Source organism: Apus apus, chromosome 7 (genome assembly GCF_020740795.1).
Source record: "Apus apus isolate bApuApu2 chromosome 7, bApuApu2.pri.cur, whole genome shotgun sequence".
NCBI lineage: Eukaryota > Metazoa > Chordata > Aves > Apodiformes > Apodidae > Apus > Apus apus.
The window spans coordinates 21,338,957-21,354,458 of record NC_067288.1 but is presented as its reverse complement, the minus strand read 5'-3'; the positions used below and the strand labels follow the sequence as shown (position 1 = coordinate 21,354,458).

General features: G+C 44.5%; 1 protein-coding gene across 7 annotated transcripts in view; it reads right to left on the bottom strand.

The window, feature by feature from the left end:
- The window catches only part of RNF220 (ring finger protein 220), a 222,848-nt gene that overhangs the window by 38,153 nt on the left and 169,193 nt on the right, over nucleotides 1-15,502 (bottom strand). For 5 of the 7 annotated variants that reach the window (XM_051624653.1, XM_051624652.1, XM_051624655.1 and 2 more), the window contains 2 exons: nucleotides 10,055-10,176; nucleotides 8,894-9,026 (listed from right to left, as the gene is read on the bottom strand). In XM_051624653.1, coding sequence (XP_051480613.1) covers nucleotides 8,894-9,026; nucleotides 10,055-10,176 — 255 coding nt within the window. The remainder of the gene's footprint in view (nucleotides 1-8,893; nucleotides 9,027-10,054; nucleotides 10,177-15,502) is intronic. The other 2 variants (XM_051624657.1, XM_051624658.1) reach the window with 1 other exon arrangement.

The following is a 15,502-nucleotide window of genomic DNA, read 5'->3' as shown; positions in this document are numbered from 1 at the left end:
CTGAACAGCAGTCTTTTTCCTCAGATCCATAACACTTCCCCAGCCATATTTTTTGGACAGTCAGATTATTCCTCCATTTTTATCTTGCACAAACAGAGATAGAATAGTTCTTCTGGTGACTTTCCCGGCCTGTTGCAGGAAAAATGACATTCAGAGGCCATGAAAAGCTCCTTAGAAGGGTTTAATTTCTCTGGAGCCAGATCCATTTCAAGCAAAGCAGTGATTTACCTGGAAAACTGACACCCAACTGTGTTGTTATGGTGTACACCTGAAATAGCAGGTGCATCCATTTGATGCCGTCTATTAGCTCCCAGAGAGGCACAAATGGGCTGCCAGAGACCTGACTGCTTACCAGTGTGTTGGATGCTCAGAGTGATCTTTGCTAACTGATCAGAAGAACAGCTGCCTTTAAAGCAAGGGGCCATATAATTTTATGACCATTAACATCATTTTACAGCAGCATGCTGAACAAAGGGCAGGCAAGCTCTGCTGTATGGGATAAAAGCCAGCTGCTGCCAGGCTCAGGGAAGAGGCTTCCCCACCCCTCAAAGCACCAAGGAGTATTCCAGAGACTTCTTTTATTCCTCTCCATAAGGTGCAGATTGTGGCTGCAAAAGGGAAAAACACACTCAGACCAGAGGTCAGATCCAGTGTGGCCATTCACCCATAGCTGCCTCCTAGAGCCTCACGCCAGTGTGACGCACTAAGGTGAGAACAGTCTCACATCTGTCTCAGAGGCTGCTCTTCAAAACCCAGAGCTGGAGTACAAAAGCAGCAGCAACATTCATAGTCCTTGCAGCTATGGCTCATCTTCCAGTCAGGGAAAGGTGGATCTGAAAGCTTTTGTTCCCCTGGGGAGAGGGTGGAAACAAACAAAAAAGGAAGAAGGAGAATTAAAGTAATCTTGAATCACTAAGCAGATTCACATCACTGGATCAATAAGCACCGCTGACAGGGATCACAGGAATGTCGCAACTTTGCCAATAATAAAGCAGCACAGTAGAGCTTGGAGGATGACTTTTCTAAGGCAGCAGAGCATGAAGCAGCAAGGCTGGTGAACAGCTGAAAGTGACACCCTGGCTTACAGCAGTCCGCTGCCAGCAGCGGGGCTCAATGCAGTTTGCTTTAAATAATGATGAGCACAGAGATTGTATTTGTGGGAGAAAGGCAGCCAAAGACTGGAAAAACCAAGGGCTAAATTTCACGGGCCAAACCTGTATGCTCTTCCCCCCAGACTAATTCTTTTCTAGGCTGCAAAGAAGAAAGAAAAATCAGTGCTAATTTAATCAATTGATCAGCCTATTGATTGCAAAACTGGAGCTGCTAGTTAGCCATGTGCTGTAATGCCCTCAACTCTGAAACCACAAAACAGGCCATTGATTTCTTCACTTCCAGCTCCAAAACAAGAAATAAAGCCAGGCTTTCAGCAGGAAAGCAACTTCCTTGTCCAGGGACAAGATGCAAGCAAAGAAGAAGAGAGGCCAGGAAACAGAGACAGCCGCATCTTGCGAAGTTCAAACTGAAATTAGTTACAGATGCAGTCACGGTGTCTTGTGTAAACTCTATCGATTGGGTGGCTGACAGTCTTGGGAGCCTCCATACTAGGACAATCAATCCGGCTGCAGTGTCACCTGCCACTTTGCTGAACAGTTGACAATGCAATTATCCAGTGTGGAGGCAGGGAGTTGGCGTGTGTCAAACGCAGTTAGCCACTTTCCGGGCACTACTCGATAATGTGTTTCACCGCCAAGTGTAAGAGACGACATGTGGAGACAGGAGCTGTTTAAAGCCATTGAGACCCATGCTCCCTTTTCCTTTAGAAAAAAAATATCTCTGCCCCTGACATAACAACTGTATTCTAAAATGCTATTAAAATCATGTCAATCAACTACTGGGTTCCTAAGGCTGAAGTTTGACCTGAGTGTCCAAGAAGCAGGTTGCAGTTCCAGCAAAACTGCAGAGGCTTGGAAAAAAATAAATAAAAGAATAATCAAATGACTGTCTTAAATGCCTGAGACTTTCACAACCAGAGCAGACAGACCACCAGAAAAATGGATTGCAGAGAGGAGTTAAACAAGTGCAGCAGAAGGGACTGGAAGATCTTATGTTGCATGTCTGAGATCTAGGAAAATTGAAATTTAAAGGGATGCTGTCAACCTGAAACCCTGTCAAATTTTGTTTCAGGTGCTCTACCTCCTCCCTTCCTCCCCCTTGCCAATTTTCACTCCCCTTGTTACAACTGCATTTTAATTATTTCCCCCCTCCTCATTCTAGACCTCTCTTTTCCTCCTCCAAGTATGATACATAAAACTGTCAAATGGAAAGAATTCCCCTTCTGCCCACAGAAATCCTTCCCTGGTTAGAGTGGCTGCTGGCATTACGTAAATCAAAAAGCAAGGTTTAGTTGATTGTGCTCCTTCCAACTAATGCGTTTTGGCAGCTTGAGCACAAAAAATTAGGTTCTTACATTTTTGCATGCATTCCAGTTAACAAAAAAGAATTATCAACAATCAGGATGTTTAACAGCAATAAGGACCAATTTTTTTTTTTTTTTTTTTCAGTTAAAGTGATTTTTACTTTACCAAGTCCCATTGACCACTTTGTGTTCCAAAATGAAGAAAATGCTGTTCCTTGAAGCATTACATCAACTTTAAACACACATGATCTAACATAAGTTACATGGTGGGTCATGATAGCTTTTGTATGTAAGTTAAATTCTGAATATTTTCTTTTTAAATCATGTATTATTCTCATATGTTTTTCCTGCCCACTAAAGTCAACTTCTAATATTAATATACAGTACAATATTCAAGAGACAATCATTAGCCAGAGAATCTCTCAAACTGTGTATGTGGACACAAACAATGGAGAGCTAGTAAGGTACAGCCCATCTGACTATTGTATATAACACTATGTAAATAGATCTGTTAGCAGTTTTAGGCCAAGTATTACCTCACGGACAAGTACTTGCTCTCAGAGGAGAGAGGTGCAAACATTAAGGAGTGGCTGGGCTATTCCATCAGACCAGCACAAAGTGCTGTCCTTCAGCAACAGGGGTATTACTGGGATTACCACCGTTCTACACAAGAGCTGAGGTAAGGCATATGAGTGCTCTGGGGCTCAGCAGCCCTCTGAAGAGGAGATAAGCCATGGAATAAGCCCTTGAGAAACATGAAATTTATACATCTTGCCCACTTGGAAGCTTACAGCAGGTAGAAGTGACAAGCAGAAGGTAGCAAACCAAATACAGGAAGGCTAAAACCAAGTCTGAGAGGCTGGGAAGGACGCTCAGATGTATAGATGCATTCACCTTGGAGACTACACCATGAGGGTCTCTGAAACTGGGAGTGTGGCAGAGAAAGGCACTGAAATGAGCTCCTGCTAAGTGGGAGGAAGATTAAGAATTTCATTATAGCAAAGATTCCCTATACTCTTACTACAGACTGCTCTTGCATCCAGGTTGACGTTTGCTTTAGCCTGCCAGGATAAAATGAATTAATTCTGACTCATCTACACAGAAATGGGAAAGTGATTCTAGTTACTACACCATTCTTCCAAAAGCCTAAATATGCCAGCAATACCTTCCACTACCCACACAGTCACTCAGAAGTCATATTTCTACAGTTCAGCTCAAGTTCTTTTGCTGAATTTGAGTAGACCAGCTTATACCCTCTTACCTTGTATGACTTACATGACTTTAAATGCAGCCTGAACCTCCCAACTTAAATAAATGGGAAGTCTCCTTGTCTCCTGAAGCTTTCCTGCATGCCTCATTATATTTTATCTGAAAAAGAGGGCACAGCTGGCTACTAGATGAGATTCTACAGCAAAATTTCTAAGCTCTGTTGCAGCTATCTTCATAACACTAGAGAAGGTGCTTCTTCATGCTGCAGTTTCCATGTAATGTATCAAACAGATTTTGCATTTTTTGTAGAGTTTGATGTTCATGAAATTGCTCTGAGAAGCACAACTGAGTTCACCTTGTCTATCTGGAGCTTTCTGCCAAGCAGTTATCAGACACAAGCCAAGTCCCTGTGTTCACAAACACCCGCTGCTGAGGCAGGAGAACTGAAAAGCATCTACTCAGATTCTGAGGACAGGATCTTACACTGCAGAGTATGCTTCTAATGTTGCATGTATTTAGGAGAACAAATTGGGTGAGCATATAGTTATTGCCCCAATGCTCTTTCTTGGACACTTAAGCCATGCTGGACGAAGGCTGGCTTAAAGCATTTGCTGCTCAAACTGAAGCACATCTTGATTCTGCTGAGATAGAAAACTGACAGTGGGACTGCAGTGACCCGCTGGAAAATTTCAGACATTTTAATATAGTCCCACTTTACAGGCAGCTGTCCTAATTGTACATGACATGAGATCCAATGGAAATGGGCACTCAAGGGTAAGTGTGGTTTGTCAGAAATTATGAGGCTTTACCAAGTCCCTCTATGCATACCCTAAGTTGTGCTGCTCTTTTCCCTTGATAAGACATTAATGAACAGATATGAGCCCTTTCCGAGCTTGGGAGGAGAGAAGCATGGAGAAATAAAGAGAAACTTCAGAGTTAAGTAATCCCTGTGTGTTTCTCCTTCTTCAAGAGTATCACAATCTATCAACCAGATCCTTGTCATGTTGATCTTTCTTGGAAACTCTCCCTCCTTGAAAGTGCCCTGCCTACCATTTTAACATTTTCAAAGTCTCTCTCTTTTCTGTGTTATTTTTGACACAACTGATCTGCTGAAGGAAAACAAACCCAGAAGTGCCTAACTTGCTACTCTGCCCAGAGAAAGGCTTCTTGGTGGGAAAGCTGGAGGGAAGAGAGGATGGGGCAGGTGAAGAGAGCTTAACTACAATTCTTCAACTCTTCCATATATAAAGAGGACAGCAATCTCTGTTCTATCAGGCTGCATGGCTCATGCTTTAAATGGTACTTGCTGCTAGCCTGCTTCCCCTGTCTCTGTCTCTCTCCCTTTGAAGCAGACTGGACAGCTTCCTCAAGCTGGCGTTATCACTCCCTCTAACCACTCTTGGCAGGCAATCTAATTCCCCCTGAAAAGGTCACCGCCATTTTAACTGCCTTTCAATCACATTAAGCACGCTGCCGCTCGTGCTCAGCGCCCTGTGCCTGCAGCTCTCCTGACTGAGGTGCGATCGATAAACTGACATCCCGGCCCCCACCCCATCTCCCCAGCCACCCCACTCCTTCCCCTCTCCTGGACAAGCCATCTTCCCAGAATGGACAGCGAGACACCAAGTGACAAAACCCTGTCCTCAAACCCAGAGCGGCAGAAGGGGGCCGCTAACCTGGCATTTACTAATCTTGGTCCCATCTGCTGAGCAGCAGCCGGGCGCAGGCATCCCCGCCTCCCCTGGACCTACAGAGGCTGCAACTTCACAGGACAGTTTGCTTAGGCACCGGTCCAGACACCTTTGAAGCTGTGTTACAAAGAACAAGGCTCCCTCAAGCTTCCCTCAATGCAATCATTACCGTTATCTCTCCCCCCGTGCTTCTTTTTTTTTTTTTTGCAGTTACGAGTTATGTGTTCCACTCATCGATCCCTGTGTAAGACACTGTTTTAAGTCCTCTTGCCTTTTGACTGTGCTAAGCCGTTTAGGAGATGACAGCAGCTTCTATCAGTGCAAAGCTGATGCGATTCTTTTCAGATAAAGCACTTTTTTTTTTTCACTCCCCCCTCCCTTTCCCTTCTTTCAAGTAAGAGACACACACACAAAAAGAGACACTGAATCTTTCAAAGGAAAAAAAAAAAACAACCCTTTTGAACTTCCCTCAGGAATTCTTTAAAGGGATAACCTCGCAGTGTAAACACTGGGGGTAACGTGCAGCCATTCTGGAGAAGGAACAGAAGAATTGCTACAAATATGTTGAGCATTAACAAAAAACAACCCATCAGAGAGGGAGCCACTTGATGCTTTCACTTGCCAAGGCTTGCTGGCTTCCCTAAACACAGAAACTCATTAGACAAAGATGACATGAAATAAACCCCTGCAACAAAGAGCTTCAGAGAGGGATGATCCAGAGACATGGGGATAGATGGTGACTGAGCCTTCAGGTATTTCAAGAGAAATGTCAACCTTGCGACACTGTTCTAAGATGGGGAAATATTTTATTATTACATCTGTACAGATTTCCACTTGGAAGCACGAGTTCGATTCAAACAGTGCTCGGTATTTCATGCTGGTAGCCATCTGCACTCATCCCAGTCAGAAACTAGAACTCTCCTGCTCCAAACCCTTACTTTAAGAAGGGCCTCCGCTAAAAGAAAGTGGTTCCGAATCCTATACAATTGACCATAATCCGAATTTACATCCTGCAGCTTTGAGTAAGCAAACTAAGTGATACCAAATGATGCTTTAAGAAGCCAAGACAGATAGAAGTACCAAATAATCCCTGACTGAAAGCCTTCACCAAACCCAACAGCTTAAATGACAACATACTGATCCCAACATTTCTCAGTTACGTCATATTCCTACTTGCTGCCATCTCCTGTTCTTTCCACCTGCTGCCTCAAGTATGCCAAGCCATGGCAGGGGAGAAGGTGTTCTTGGCTCCACTGCATTAGATCTGAATGGGAATTTGCAGCTGCAATACCAACACAGAAGAATTTCCACCTTCTAAGACAGCCCCTCAGGTGAGAAGAGTAAGTCTTCCCTGCAAGTGCTTTTGAAGCAAGAAAGTTTCATCCTCGGAACCACGTAAGTGAGAGTTTCAGCCTCCAATTGCTCCTTCCAGAAAAGCTGAGCAGGACTGTTAATTTCCCTGACCTTTCTATTTTCAAAAAGAAAAACCCCAGGATTTCCCAACCTTCCCTCACCTGAGAACCTGGTAGGATCTATCTTGCATATAATTAGCAAAGAGTTTTCCTCACCATTAGGGTCTTTGTCTGTTAACCAAAGATGATAAAAAGAAGAAGCCAGGACCTGGGTTAAGTCTGAGTCACTTCTGTAATGCTGTCCAATGGTCTATACCACACACTGGCCACAGTGTCCTGCTCCCCAATTTGCCCAGCTGTGACATCTCCTCAAAGCAACACACCATTAAAACCAAAATTAATGAGACACACTGACATCTATTTTCCCCTCTGGTTTTATGTATTTCCCCATGTCATCTCTTTAGACACTGGTGACATCCCTGTAGCCTGGCAAAGCCTGTCTGGCATTATAAAAGGCCTTCGATTTCCACATCGCTGCTACTTCTCAGCGGAGGGAACGGAGCCAAACACAAAGCCTCGGGTGACGGGGGTTAACGAGGGCCCTGCCAACTCTAGACAAAGCAGTTTTAAGCATTGGAAAGCACCATCAAAACATTGTCCTGTGCCTCAGGGCTGTAAATTAAGAATTCTGTCCCTAAAACAAGGCAAGCACAAACACTGGCAGAGGAAGGAAAAAGTCAAGTCACTCAAAACCAACTGTGAATGTTAACCAGGCGAAGACAGCAGTGTCCACACCACGGGAAGTGGAAGGTTGTGCCCTCCTCAAACTCAGGTGTCAGTGGGGGTGAAGAAAGAAACTATGCATGCACCAAAAAGGGCAGAAATGAACTGAGTATCTTCTTCTAACCAAGACTAGCAGTGACAATGATAGAGGCACACAGACATCCCATGCTTCCCCTCTACAGATTGTAGTAACTATAACCACATAAATAGTCTAAGGCTCTCTACAGTCTCATCAGACCTCTACCTGGAATAATGCACAGACTCAAGTCTCCATGTGGGCACAAAGAAAGCTAAGGTAGGTAAGGCAACAGATACAAAAACAGACAGTGTGAGCTTTATTGGGTAGCCTTTAAAGCTCAAAGAAGCTGCTCCCTCATGCCTGTGCTCCTGATCATCTGCTCTGCTACAACCCAGCTACAATTCCATTTCAGAGGCAGGTAAGAGCAGATCAGAAGTGCCAGGCTGTCACTGAGCACACATCTGGCTTTTAAGTCCAGCTCCCTTACACAGAAGCCTTTCCCCTTGAGATATTTTAAATTAAAATCCAGGCTAATATAGGAAGAGATTACATTCCATCCTCTTTATTGAACGGAAGGAGCCAGAATTCCTCCTCTCATTAGGCATGCGCTACGTGGGTTGCTTGCGAGAGACTTCCCTTAGTGCCAGAGGTTCATGCCAACGAACAGTTTAGTAAATCCTCCTCTTCGAGGCCAAAGGGCTGAGTGCAAGAAAGGGGCTAGGTTTCCAGCTAAAATTACATTCACCAATAAAGCTCACAAGAGGTCAAATTTTGCCATAACTCACTCTCTCCTCAGTAACTGATTTCCCCATCACTGGGGAAGGAGCAAAAGAAGGAGGAAAAATAAAATGTGTTTGTCTGGAAGCCCTAAGGGCTTGCAGTGCTGGAGGTGCAGAGCAGCTTCCTGGATTCTCATTTATCAACCTTAAAAGGGATGGAGTGATAAATGCACAACCGGCCCTTTAATATTTTATGCAGGTGCTAAAGCGACTTGGCTGTCACCTTCAATACATCACCAGAGGCTGATACACCAGCTTTCGTCACTCCAGGCTGGGAATTTTTACAATTTCATTTCTATTTCCCTCTCTTCACATATTTCCATCTATTTCTTACCATGTGTAACACATAAGAGGCTATTTTCCCCAAATGATCTTCTCATTCTACCCATTCCTACTCATTCCCTCTTCAGCCACCTTTCTCGAGCAAGAAATAACGCGACACTTTTGGTGAAAATTTCCACAAATTTTGACTCTTATCATTCAAGAGAGGTAAAAAAATGAAACCACTTTACGTTCTGGCAAAGGCTTAAGGTCCCACCCTTTGTGAGAGGCAAATCTCCAGGGTCCTCCTTCTAAATAAAGACAGACAATGATCAGCTTCCACAGTACAATGATTTAGAAGGGCCCCCAAAACACCAGCGCACCTCGAAATCCTCCCTCCAGGAGGGTAGTGGCGCGTATCCTCTTCTGCCCACACCATTCGTACTCTTCAAAGCGGTTGCCGTTCTCGTTCTCAATGTCCACAGAGTCATCCTCAGTCATGCATGAACCTTCTCTCTGCACAGGGTAAAGCAGGGGCAGAGCATTGAGATGCAAGAAACAGCTCTTTGGGGTTAATAATTCAGGGTGGGATGGAAAAGGAAAGCTGAACTGTACCCAGGACAGCTGAGTATAGAGCAGACTGCAGCATCTACTCCCACCCCAATTCCCAATGATCTACATCTGGGAGTAAATGGGTGCTGGAAGAACTTGACAATCTTAAGATGAAAACAAGTTGCAAGACTCAGCATTTTACACATGGAAATTCAAGCTCTGGTTCCTACAACAAGTCCATTGTGCATTTCAACAAGCCTTCCCCTGCCCTGCTTGCACAAGTCCCTGCCCTGCTTGCACAAGTCCCCTGTCATGTAAACCACAGATTCCTTTGATTCCCAGCAGCAATGTTCTCCTAGCACATATTTTTTGGGAGACACTGATCAAAAGTCACCTCTCTTTACACCATGCACCCCCTGAGGCAACATGAGTGAATTTGTTATCATCTCTGTTGTGGGCTTTTTCTGAGAAACAAGCACAGATAATCCTATGACATAACTCTCTCCCTTCCCTAGGGCTTGTTCCTCCTTCTTGCCTGCTGTCTTTGAGATGAATGGCAAGAGAACAGTTCTGCTCAAATGCACTTGCTGGAGTAAAATGGTCATGCGACATTTACAAATGCCAGCCTGTTACAAAGGAAACCAACAAAAAATAATTCTAACTCTTCCTGCTGTGCTACATAGGAAGCATGAAGTCCTACAAAAGGCTTCATAAACTTCAACAGCTTTCCATTTACAGTCCACAACTTAAAACTTCAGTAACAGCAAAAGGTTGAATGAAGTAAAAAAGTTATTAGTGCAACACAGGAGAGAAAAATCCAGAAGAATCTATCTTCCAAGACAAGGAGAAGTGACTACAGATCTCAGGGAGACACAGTTAGCATTGCCTGCAAGCTCAGCAATGTTAGTTTTTGCCCCATGTTAGGTTTACAGCAGACAAAGCAGGGAGTAGGGAGAAGGGAATGGCAGCTGGCAAGCCTGCTGTGCCTCTACCTTTGCAAGGCATTGTTCCACATGCCTACTCATCTCCTCCTCGGATCCTAACAGAGGTCGGCTGCAGAGGGGACATACCTGCCCTTCGTCTTGCTTCCTCCGTTTCATTTTTCCAATCCGAGCTGCATGGAGAAACCAGGGAAAGAAAACAAAGAAACAAAAGGAAGACATGTCAAGTTTGTAGATCCACTCTTCTATTTGCTCAGTTCCAAATAATAAACTCTTGGCAGAAATGGTAAGATTTCACACAGGAAAATCCCATTGCTACACCATGTGCTGATCTCTGTAAACAGAACAGAGACTGTTACTTAGCACTTTCTAGATTGAACCTGTAACCTGTGGCTGAGTACAGCCTGGTTTCAGAAAGGCAGCTACTCACAATTTCATAACTAACTTTATTTACAGGGGCTATCTGCTGCACACCCCCAGGTTATTCAAATGGTTGAATACTTGGAAGCCTGAAATTGTTTTCAAAGTTTAGTGATCAAGCCACTGAATCCTGTCCTGCATTTTGCCTTCTAAGTCCAAGACCCATCCACTAAAACATCTATTCCCTATCCAGGAACTTGCTTAGACCACAGAAGGATGATGTAGCACCCTAAAAGCCTGGGACAAGGTACGTAACAGTCACTTCCAGGACCAGAGAATCTCCTGTACACCCTGAACAATTCCTTCCCAGAACATCATGAACGAGTCAGAGCAGCATCTTGGTAGCAGGCAATATTTATGAAAAGAAGAAATTTCTGCTGTGAAAAACACAGCACCTGTGCTAGATTGCTTCTGTATCTCTCATTTTTATTTCACTGTTTTCACACAGAGGAACACTGGGTGCTAGGCTGCCTTCTTGAGGGCATGCTCTGGGAAACAAACATGTTAGGAATCATGATGATTAGAGAAAGCAGCCAAGGTAGCCTGTTGCTTAATCCAATCTCTGGTTAATTTGAGCCATCATTTAATGTGATCAAAACATCTGGAACCAAATCATTTGCATTAAAAAAAAATTCTGTCCTTTATTATGATGGCTTCAGGCAGGTATTACTGAATAACTCAATCACTGGCTGCAGAAAGTCGCTGTTTAATTAATACAGAAGGTCAAAATTCTGAATGAGAGACAAGGAAAAGCCCAAGGAAAGCCCATGTGATAATGAGAGATGACACCACCAACAAGCTGTGCTAGCCAGAAATTGTTAGTGACATTGTGAGCACTGCAGCATGCTCTGAAAACCTCCTGCCTGAAGAATACTGTGGGATCAACAGCTCCCTGCAGCCAACCAGAGAAAGTTGCTGAACACCAGGAGTAGGAGCCCGATACAGGAAAGTTTCTGCCAATCGTTCTCTACAGTGTATCAGTTTGTAACTCACTTGGTGACCTGGTTGCAATAAAGTTTCATCTAAACACATCAGCACCGAATTGAAAGGCCATTGCAAGGCTTTCTTGTTGGCTGCCCTGGACTCAGGACCCTCTGGGTTAGCATACACTTTCCCACAATCCAGAATTAGGAATATTCACCATTCCCTACACTCTGTGATGCCCCAGGATGAAGGTGGCTTCAAAGTATTCCTTGGGCACTGCTTTTCCTCACTGAATGAGACTCATTTGTAGACAAAACTCCCATCTTCCCTCCTGGCATATATATATAAAAAAAAGGCTTCCGCAAATGTGACATTCTTAGAATTAGAGACAGGAACTTGAGACCACATGGAATGTGCTTCTGGGACCTGGCACTATTAACAACAGGGCCTGCCAAATAAATGCACACCACTTTTATCAGTCATCTAAATTTCACTTGCTGAAGCTCCACAACCCTCTCTTGTGTTGGGTACAACACACTGACAAGTTCCACAGCCCACCTGCCATTCCACACACTTCAGGTACTTCACTATTCCTACTGGGATATTTTAATAGTTTCCCTTCTACTTTGTCTGCTTAAATCTGTTATTCTCCCTCTACTGTCAGCTTCTGCTCCAGAAGGCAAACTGCTTGACTTCCAGTTGATATAGAAGCAAACATCATGAAGTGCTACTGCTAATGTCATTGTGCCCAGATGGATTATGACCCCCAATATGTCTTCTGTGTTTTCTCTTTCCGAACTCGAAAATGCTATCCCTTCTACTTCTTTGAAGTAACCAGAAGCAGTAGGAGTTTAGTCATACTCCTTCTAGCTTGTACTTCACTGCATGAGACTTCTGAAGTTTTTGTTTAGTGAATATCCTCCAGTTTGGCTCTTCTGCCTAAGTCCAGGATGCTCCTTCCTTGCCTTGATAGTTCTGCAGAGCCAGCACCAACCAGGGAAGGAGGCTGGAATCTGATATGACTTGAGCACTATCCAGCAAACAACTACCCAACAGAGAAAAACAGGAACAAAGCCTTTTCTGTCCTCACTGCAGACACATCCTTCTCTCACCTCATCCTGTTTTTAAACAGGGAAATGCAGGAAAGGAGCAGTTTAACTATTCTGTTAGGACTCCCTGTGGCCAATCAATTCAGCTAAGTCAGTTTGCCTGGCAAGTTTATTAGTATTTTTAACTTTTTTACTGCCATCCTCCAGTCGATGCACTGTAGCAGTGATAAAAGGAAAACAGCTTATCTTAGGTCTTGCACCAATGAATTCTTGGGATTATTTTGCCAGAACAAGCACCTGACCTACAGCTGAAACGTTAGTGCAAAGCTGGGAACAGAACCTTATTCTGCTCCAGCTCCATGCAAGACTCAGCAGAACAGCCCCTATCTCTGCTCATTTAGCTCTGCAAGAAGCAGCCCTTTAAGTTCTAGTGCCACAAGTGAAAAAGTCACCGGAACAAAGAGGTGTTGAAAACAAATCCCCCTGCCATTTTCTCTCTGTGGTCATTAGCAGCGTTGAGCCCACGGAGGCCCAGGGTGCCCCTGGTGACAGCAGAAACCCAAAGGGAATGCCGTGCCTGGAAAGCACGTCCCAAGCAGCGCGGGCCCTACAGGACAGGAGGCACAGCCCGGCCATCACTTCCAATCAGCACGGAAGGGACCGAGCGGCCCCAAAGGCAGGGGGTGATTGTGGGGCTGTCCCACAGGGGAGCAGCTCAAAAGAACACACAAGTGAGACCACAGGATTGTTAATTAGTGCTGATAGATGCGATCATTTCTAATTAGCTCGCTAATCCCTCTCGCCCTCGCTCCTGTCACATGAAAGGCAAATTAAAAAAAAAAAAAAAAAAGCAGCCATTCCCTCTTGTAATTCAGGAAGGTAAAAATGTAGGCAGCAGAGAACTGAATGCAAGAAGAGGATGGAGCTCAGGGAAGGAGGTTTTTGCACCAGGCTGATCCATTCTTATCTCTGACTGAACAAAGACTCTGTAGTTATTATTCCAGCCTTCTGCCAGGAGGTGAGGAGTTCACTAATTTTTATTAGCATTAATAATTATTATTAGGCCACCAGAGGGCTTCCAGCACCTCTGAGGCCTCACTTTTAACAGATGAACATCACCCTACACACTGCTCCTGCTGCATGCACAGGTTCTCCCTCATGAAACCATTGAGCAGCCTGGAAGTTTAGGTACTCAAAGCCTATGAATGAGAAAGCAGCACATGGGGGTGAGCGAGAACTGGGACTCTCTGCTAGGACCAAGGCTTCAGTTATGGTCTCTGACTTAAATTCAGAGCTGTGCTGGCTAAGGGAGCTGCTCTTCCCTTTCCTAGTATGGGGCTCTTGGGACCTTGTAGGGTAAGGATCTGGTTGCACTAGAGCAGGAGACAACCTGCACTTGACAAAGACTCTTCTGCTGAAGGTACACCAATCCCTGCATCCCTGCCTTCCCATGGGTGCAGAGAAAAGGAGCCAGCCCACCCCCAGCCACAGACACTACTGTCTGATGGGCGTGAGGGAACAAGGATATTTTTCTCACAACGGGCTCTCCTCAGCAAAGCTAAGCCTTGCTAATGCCTAAAGATCATGTTATTCTCTAGCCCAGCAAAACTTCCTGAGAGAAAAGCTAATGGGTTTTAGTTTTCACTGGTATCCCCCTCCCCAAGCGAAAATTCACCTTCAGGACAGGGCACTAATTACCTCAGAAGTGCTCTCACACAGCATCTAACAGTGGACACTACACCAACCTCTACCACAGCACCAAAGGAGATGATTAAGTTACCAGCAATATCTCTTACGATTCCCTCCACCAGTTTGAGTGGTCCCCTGAGCCCCATGCAGACATCATTAGCAGCTCCTGCAATGGCAGGCCAATCAAATTAAGTGGAAACATTTTTGTCTCCTTTCCAGTGAAAATCATCTTCCTTTATTCCTCCCCCACTCATCTACTAGAAAGGCACGTGACATGCTGGTGATGGCTCAACAACAAACTGCACAGTGACCACCTCCACTGAGGTCTGCCCAGAGAGGCAGGCTCATGGTCAACACCAGCACAGGAACCAGTGTGCAATCTATGCAAATATCCCTACATTCAAATCTAAGATATTCAAGCAGAAGAGTGAGCACCAGCTCTCTGCAAATCTAGTACAGGAGTCCTGAGGAGCAGTTATACTTTGTTAGACCTATCACAAAAAGCTTCTGTGGCTGATCAACTTATCCAAGATCATCTGATGCAAGGGAACAAAGGCAGCAATGGCAGAGCACAAAAAGCCAACTGAAGAACAAGCTAAAGCAAGAAAACAGATGGTCAAGAATGAGTTTTTTTCAAACCTTATGTACAATTCACTGATCATCTGCCTGAGAGAGAACATTAAGGGCCAAATTCACAGAAGGGTCTCAGTGGGGCTTTCACATTTGCATGGCCAAACTTCCACACAGATGATTTCTCATAACCTTCAATGAGACACTATTCTCTGAGGTTGGCACACGCTTAACAAGCTGGTTCCATGTTCTGATACACTAACCTGAAACTTCTAATTTTGAATGACTACCTAACCTGCTCTGCACTGCAGAACTCCATAAGCATCAATTTACAGGGTTTTGGCAACACTGGAAATAAGGCAAATGAAAGAAATGCCTTCTTTATCACAGGGGCTCATCAGGAACCAGCACCTCATACTCCTGGGTTCACAACCTCTGCAAAGTGAGTTTAGCACAGGTGAGAGGAGCAGGATTAACTCACTGAGGCTGACAGGGAAGTTCAGGTACAAACACTCAACTAAGAGTCTTACAGACAGAACACTAATCTCCTGCTCCAAAGCTTGCAAAGACATTCCCCTTACTTACAGTTCAATTCAAGTCAAAGGTTTGACTTAGAGAATTAAAATTCTGGACTGCCAGGTATCCATGAGCCGTGCAACTATCAGGACCTAATCATGTTGCAAGCCTGGCCAAGAGCAGCTCACAGAAGACATCTCTCCCTCTTCTCTTTCTTTAGCTCTGACAGGAACTGGGCTTAAAAAGTAAGCAGGTGAGATCTGAGTCAACTGAGAGAAGAGCAAACACTGTGGGCCCCTTTTTATAGAAAGAGCTTCCAGAAGTGATTCTG